General features: G+C 36.5%; 1 protein-coding gene across 1 annotated transcript; it reads right to left on the reverse strand.

The window, feature by feature from the left end:
• Positions 1-425: 425 nt before the first annotated feature.
• Positions 426-3115, reverse strand: LOC145055596 (protein OSB1, mitochondrial-like). The gene is made up of 5 exons (XM_079003947.1): positions 2574-3115; positions 2271-2409; positions 2047-2164; positions 832-941; positions 426-754 (listed from the first exon to the last, which is right to left on the reverse strand). Exons 1-5 carry the CDS (start codon positions 3068-3070, stop codon positions 566-568), a joined length of 1053 nt encoding a protein of 350 aa, XP_078860073.1. The 5' UTR covers positions 3071-3115; the 3' UTR covers positions 426-565.
• Between the last annotated feature and the right edge of the window lie 4833 nt (positions 3116-7948).

Raw genomic sequence — 7948 nt, forward strand, 5'->3', positions numbered from 1 at the left:
TATTTCTTATTAATTACTATTGATTTGATGTTTTTAAGATATTAGTTGTTTGTGATTTAAGTTAATTGTCTTATACTTTATGTTTTTTTTATTATTATTATTACAAGTAATATGTTTGAGCTCTTAAAATCATTTGAGCTCTAAACTGTGGTTAAAAACCACACAAAATAACCGCACCAAATCCATGCGGTTAATAACCGCAACATAGAAAAAACAAAACCGTACCGCAAAAATAACCGCACCATGCGGTTTTGAAAATGGATTAACCGCATTTGCGGTTAGTGGTGAGATTTTAGCTAATAACCGCACCGAACCGCACCGCGCTCACCCCTAACATATTTAACGCTAAATAAATTAGTGTTAACTCAGGAACTTAGAGTTTTGCCCCACTTTCCAAAAATCCGTGTTCCAGTTATATCCAAAAAAAAAAAAAAAAGGATATCTATATTTATACGAATAAAAAGACAGATTGTTAAACATACAATATAAGCTGCCTAATTCTACTATAGCACATAGATATAAAAATTAGAAAAAAGTAGAAATCTGGACATGAAATCTGAAATGTTTAATAAGGTGTTAAGTTGTCTCCAAACATAGAATCTGAGCGTGATCTAGGGTTTTGTTGTTGAAAAGATTCCATTCTTGAATCCAATACTGATAACTGTGATTTAACCCACGATGGATTGTACCTTCCTTCAACCCATAAAGCTTCACCCGTGTCTTTGTGTTTGAAATCCGGATACTTTGGACTCCTCTGTGTTATTATATTAACCATTTTATCAATTTCTATATGAATATGATGTATGTATGTATGTATGTATGTATGTATACCTTATTTTTTCTATTATCCCACCATTCAGAAGGATTTGCAAAGAAAGCTTGCCATAGTTCCTCAGTTGATGCTGACCCGTTTGCAGCAGCATACATCTTTTGCTTTTTACCTGTTCAAGTGCACAAAAATCATTCTCAATCAAAACTTACATTTTGTTACAATTACTAGAAAGCAACAACACTGATAACATTGATTTAAATCTGTTAGGCTTTTTGTATTTTGTCGTTATTGAAGGGTGCTCTAGACATTTGACAGATAATCAAAAAAGCAATACTATCACTATATTTTTATTTTGTGATAATTACTAGGAAGTAGGTACCACTAAAAAGTTTTTAAATAAAATGATTTACTTCTGTTAGGTTTTAATACATTGTGTTTAATGATTTAGTGATGTTAGCTTTACATATTGAATCATTATTAAAGGGTACTTTAGATATATGAAAAGAAGAAAACACATGTTCACAAGATGCCAAATTCAGGCCTTCAGGGCATGAAGTGCGTGTAAAATGTGAAATCGAAATGTTTGACTATTAATCAAATGTCTAAAATACCCTTCAAGAGCTTTCAATCAGGATAGTCTGCTTCCCAAAAAAACCAATGCTCTCAGTATTTTTACTAGTTTGTAATAATTACTACTACTACTAGGAGTAATTAAAGGATACTAGGTCTGTTAAGTTTTCATATTCTGTCATTATTAAAGGGTACTTTAGATATTTGACAAATAATCAAACACGTTCTAAAACTATTTACATAAAAACACTGATAACATGGATTTGAGTATATGTTAGGTTCTCATATTTTGTCATTATAAAAGGATATTTCAGATAATTGACTAATAATTAAACACTTTCTGAAACTATTTGTTCATGCACACTGCAAACTTAAGAGCAATGAGAAAGTACAAAATAGTGAAATCATAACGTTTCACTATTAGTCAAATATCTAAAATACCCTTTAATAGCTTCAAACAAAGGAATTTTGAGACCCAAAAAACCAATACTATCAGTGTTTTCATTATTTTGTAACGATTACTCCTGATAACTTTGATTTAGGTCTCTTAGGTTTTCAATTTGTTGCCATTATTAAAAGGCAGTTTAGATATCTCACAAATAATCAAACACTTTCTGAAACTATTTGTTCATTCACACCATGCAAATTTCAAAGCATGAAAATAGCACAAATAATCAAACACTTTCTGAAATATAAGTAAATGCCTGTTGTCATGGAGCTCGAGTTGGAGTTGGAGTTGGAGTTGGAGTTGGAGTTGGAGTTGAAGTCTTGATCATTAGAAGGTGGGCTTCTTTCAACAAAATTCAGCTGTTGAACAACTACCTGCCACCATTTACAAGTATTTAGAACAGAGAAACATATGATACGTTAAAGCATAGAACAAAAAAGGTTAGCAAGAATGACAATAGTTAGTGAATTACAATGTAACCTTATAGTAGGTTTGCGGTTTCCCATCATCACTATCAACTGTATCTGAAACAATACGACCCGATACGTATATTTGTTGTCCCTTCTCCACATGTTGAGAAGCAATATGTGCCAAATCATCCCAAAACGTTAAATTGATCCTGAAAACCACCATACACGTTCAAAATCTAGATCATTGTAGCTAAACCCCCAAAAACAAAACATGAATCAAGCACTAATTTCAAACGATTCCGTCCTACCAACATAGTTCAAAATTGAAACCATAAACCAATGATATATCAATGAATTTATCCAGTAAATTTACCAGGTGGTATCGGTGGACGATTTTTTGACGGCAAGGCGACACCAAGCGAGGACTTTACCGGAGCTAAGTTGCTTAAATTCAACCGGAGTACCAACGTTTCCGATAAGTTGAACTGAGTTACACAACTCCTTCGTCCATGGAACTTCAGTAGGTCTAGGGTACTGTTGACTAGTTCCCAGTAAACCCTTCTCGTACTCATAGTGACCATTGTTGGCGTTACCTCCGCTGTGGTTGTTGTAATCGAACGATGACTTCACATAACCACCATTTGTGCTAAGCGATAATCTGCTGCTAAATTTTTTGTCTAATGATGACGATGATGTAGAGCATGTGAACATACGAGTAATAGGTCGAGTATGGTTGAGGGTATTGGGCAGATGTGTACTGGGAACCCATTGAGGGTTATTTGTGAAGAAATTTTGAAGTATTGTCGCCATTTTTGCGCTCTTGTTAATTCTACTTCTGAGAGATAAGGGGGAGGACTTCTGGGCTAACATGAGTCTTTTAGGGTTCGCCTCAGACGCAAGGAGCCCAGGTTGCAGCGCGTGTGACCCACTTGGATTGGTGTAGTGACTAGTGAATTAGGGAAACCGTCGATACGGTTGATTTACGGGACAATCATATTTCAAGTTGCTATTACAGAAACCGTATTACGTGATTATGTCATCATCAAAATTGTTATTTTAACAAAATCATATATTTCGTATAGCAGCAGTGAGAGAGTGTTATTTTTATTCTTTTTAAGGGTTGTTTCATACAATGATGATACCCCAAAGGCATTGGAGGGTTGTCAAAATTGTTATTTTTCGTATAGCAGCAGTGAGAGTGTTATTTTTATTCTTCTTAAGGGTTGTTTCATACAACGGTGATACCACAAAGGCATTGGAGGATAAACATACATACAAACCACTACCATCTATGTAGAGTATCATATTTACAGAACCTCCTCTTGTAGTGAATATTGACAATGTAATTGGGAGCATTAAATCTTTTCTTAAAGGAACCTCATGTGGGAGAGATGGGTTGAGAATTCACCATATTTTAAATGCTCTTTGTGAAGAAGGGTCATATATAGCCAAAGACCTCCTACGTATTATTACATATGTGGTTAATGTATGGCTAGGGGGACGATGCTCGTTGAGCTTTGTAAAATTTGTTGCATTTGCTCCTCTTATGTCGCTCTTAAAACCTGACAATGAAATGCAACCTATTGCAATATGAACTATATGGAGACATCTGGTTTCCAAGTTGGCTATAGAAGGTGTTGGTAAATAAAGATGTTTCCAAGTTGGCTATAAAAAGGTATTGGTAAATAAATGAATAAGTATCTCAATGATTTGTAGTTCAAGGTCAAGGTGTCGGGTGGCGTTGAGGGCATATTACATAGCGTCAACAGGGTGTTGAGTGAGCGGCTGATCGCCACGATGATTGGTCTATTTGCATGCTTATCGTGGACCTCTCTAATGTCTTTAACCTTGTGGACATATTAGCATTACTTCATGAGGTCCAAATGAGGTGTCCTTATATATTCTTGTCGGTAGAATTCTTATATGACCAGGCAACAAGGTTATATCTAGGAGACGCACATATTTGGTCCATTAATAGGGTTCAGCAATGTGATCCCTTGGATCACCTCGTTGCTCTTGTGTTGCACCCCCTCTTGCATAATATTAGAGATAATTGCAAGCTTCTTCTCCACGCATGGTACCTCGATGATGGAACACTTATTGGAGTTTCGGAAGAGGTGGCCAAAATGTTGGACATCATTAAGGTGATTGGGCCAGAATAGGGCCTTCAGTTAAATGTCAAGAAAATCGATCTTTTTTAGCCCTCTTGTCATGGTAGGAAGCTTTGTGAGGAGTTATTCTCGGTTGACATTGGGAGGTCATCATTCGAGGTGAAACTTTTTTATAGGAGGATCGGGGGGTCTATTAGTAGAGATGTTGGTTTCATTAACAGCTTAGCCATAAAGAGAGCCAAAAAGTTATAAATTTGATGTGCCTTCTTCCACAACTGTCTGACCCCAATAGTGAGTTCCTTTTGATTCACTCTTGTATTGGTATTTCTAAACTTTTCTTTGGGCTGAGGACGTACCAACCCATTCACATAGAGGAAACGATGTTGTTCTTTGACAAAGGACTGTGTGGGGCAATAGAGGACATATTGGTTTGTGGTGGTCATTTTTTTGGCGACATACAATGGCAACTTGCTTCCTTACCTATTAGTTTTGGTGGTTTGGAGTTGTACTCGGCAGTAGAGGCTATCTAATATGCTTTTGTTGCCTAAAGGGCCAAATCTTGGATGTTACAATACCACATCTTACTGGATAGCGACATATGTGGTGTAACGTCCCAAAAGTTCATAGTAAATTTTTCATTTTAAAAACACTTAAACCATACAAATGAGCTGTTCCAAAACCAATCAAGTGATTATATCATTTAAACATCAGAGTAAAATTCATAAATAACCAATGCGGAAAACGTTGGGGGATGTTGTGCAGTCACGTCGGGCCCTTCCCTTTGTAATTGGAAGTATGTGAAACCATAAACACATAACTGTAAGCACAAAGCTTAGTGAGTTCCCCAAAATAGTACATACCAACATATCATTGGGCCTAACCCTGGGGTTTCTTTCAACCCAACATACAATCATGGGCCTAACCCTAGGGTTTATTTCAACCCAAGCATATAATTATGGGCCAAGCCCTGGGGTTTAATTCAACCCAAACATACAATATTGGGCCCAACGCTAGGGTTTATTTCAACCCAATCATACAAACATGCAAGAGCCACAAAAATAACTAGCATCCTATATACATAATCCAGTAGGCCGGCATAGGTGCCTTCGACCCACAAGTACATTGAAAAGACTCACCTGACTCACGAATTAACTAAACCATAGCTCAAAGCCTCGCAGTCGTTGCTACAACACTCATATCACATCATACAAGGTCCACCCTAAGGTGCTGTTTGGCAGGATCTGAATTTTTCAGATCTTAATTTTTAAGAGATCTGAATTTCTAAGAGGGTCTGAATATTTAAGATCTGAATTTTTAACATGTTGTTTGGTTTAAACATCTGAATTGTTATCTGAATGATAAAAATGACCATTTTACCCTTGTATGGTTTTGTTTTGTGATAAATGATAATTGATAAAAGTTACAAATAATCATACAATAACCAATTTAAACATAAACTCTTCCAAATTCACTTCTTTCAATCCATGGAAACATAAACATCATACAATATTACCAAATTAAACATAAATTCTTCCAAATCCACTTCTTTCAATCTATGGGAGAAAAAAAACACCACCACCAATCTTATATGTATTTTACCCAATTTCTGAACCAAAGACCTACTTCCTACACACCAAAACTACCGGGCATTTATGATTTGATTATAAATCCATTGTGAAAAAGTATATCCATTGAAACTCATAGAACTTTTCACAAATAGTTGGTGTGCATAAGAGCTTCAATGAGTGAACTCATGTACCTTTATCTTTTCACGTTATACCTATAAAGATAAACCTGCAGTAACGAGTAGAAAACATATAAATCGGCTCTCATAAGAAGTTGACTGCGTAGTATACAATTAATTAAATGGAAGGCGGCACAGGCAAACTGACGGTGGCAGACGGGATAAAAACTGACCACCATTACCATTGGGTCCAGAATTGACCATGGACATTAAAAAAATTTAAGTTCGAAAAATGTAAAGAACCTCATGTGCGCAATGACCATTTGTATATTTACTTCTTTTTGGAAAAATCAACACAACAGCTTTAATCGACGATTGAAAGTCCATCTTCTTTAGGAACCAACACAAGCGCTAGTGCATCAGGATCCATAGGAATATCGTCACTTGGGGGGAAAGAAGGAAGAAACAGAAGAAGAGCAACGTACACATCTTGATTTCGATTTTCGATTTTCAAAAGAAGAGAAACGAACCTGCTTTAGGGCACAAACTGAAAAAATGAGTTGGAGACGGAGCGGGTGCGGTGGCGTCGGCGGTGCAGCGGCGTCGACGTTGGGGTGGGCGGCGTCGTTTCAGGCGGCTTCGTCAGAGATTTGATGGTGAAGGAAGCAGACGCACGAAAGAGGAGACGCGCGAAAGAGGAGAAGAGGAGGGCAGGAGGCGTGTTTTGTTCGCTCGTGGTTTAGGGCAAAATAGGAACGACGTTCTTTTTTTAAAATTCAGACTATGTTCAATATCTGAAAAATTAAGAGGCATTTACAATTTTAAGAGGTAAAAAATAAGATGTAAACAAACAATCTGAATCTGAATTTTTAAGACATTGCCTCTTATTTTTGCAATTAAGAGGTAAACAAACGGGGCCTTAGTCTACACATTAAAACCAACCATCTTGACCAAAAGTCAACCCATGTCAAAAGTCAACGGTAAACATTAACTTCAGTCGGTCGTCACGTCGTGGCCCTCCTTTGATTGAACAGACGGGAAATTCTCAATCGCCACGTCGTAGCGACATATGACCACACCGTGGGCGTTAGGTTTCCGTAAGCTTAATGGATTAAGTTGTTTTCTTTAACTCCAAGAGATCTAAAGCTCATATCTGGTCCATTTTATGGTCTAAATTGATAAACCTTACAACTTTATCCATTAAGACACCCAAGGAGAATAAGATTGTAGTTGCAAAGAAATTAAGTATGTATTACGAGATCAGAGTAAAAGTATGAATGATGAACACAAGATCTAAATAATATATGTTTGGCTCGATTAAGCTTCCGTGAGTACAAAGTGTTTTAGACAATGACACAAAAGTACTTATCTAACTCTAGTACACTTCCCTATTTATAGGGAGCATGAAAGCGAAAGAAAAAGTACAAGAGACTAAACACTGTAAGCTTCAAAACATAACATGCCCTTGTAACAACATTACAAACTATCGAAACTAATCACTGACATTCAACACCTCACAACTATATTCGACATCTACATTCTCCCCTTTTGTGAGAAGTGTCGAATCTACGTCGATAGCAAAGTAGGAGCTTGATGTATAATTCTTCGAACTTCCGCATATCAATTGATCACCTTTCAAATTTCACTTTTATCCTTTTCATTATTCTTGGCACAGCTGTTCATGCGAATCATGAGATTTATATAATGAGAAGTATAGTACCTCTCAACATCGCATACTTGAAACAAGAATTTTGTGTTGTTGCCTTTCTTGCTTTTACCAACAAACACAATTCCAAGTGGTTTCAAACAAATATCTTCGTCTTCAAAATCATTCAGACTAGCCTTAGTCTTTACAATGGATTTAGGAACAGTGATTTCTTTACCCAAAGCTAGCGCTAAATCAACGTCTATTAATGCCAACGAACCATCGTATCCATCAATGAAAACTTTCAA

The sequence above is a fragment of the Lactuca serriola genome, chromosome 5, assembly GCF_051521515.1.
Source record: "Lactuca serriola cultivar US96UC23 chromosome 5, Lser_US96UC23_V15, whole genome shotgun sequence".
Taxonomy (NCBI): Eukaryota; Viridiplantae; Streptophyta; class Magnoliopsida; order Asterales; family Asteraceae; genus Lactuca; species Lactuca serriola.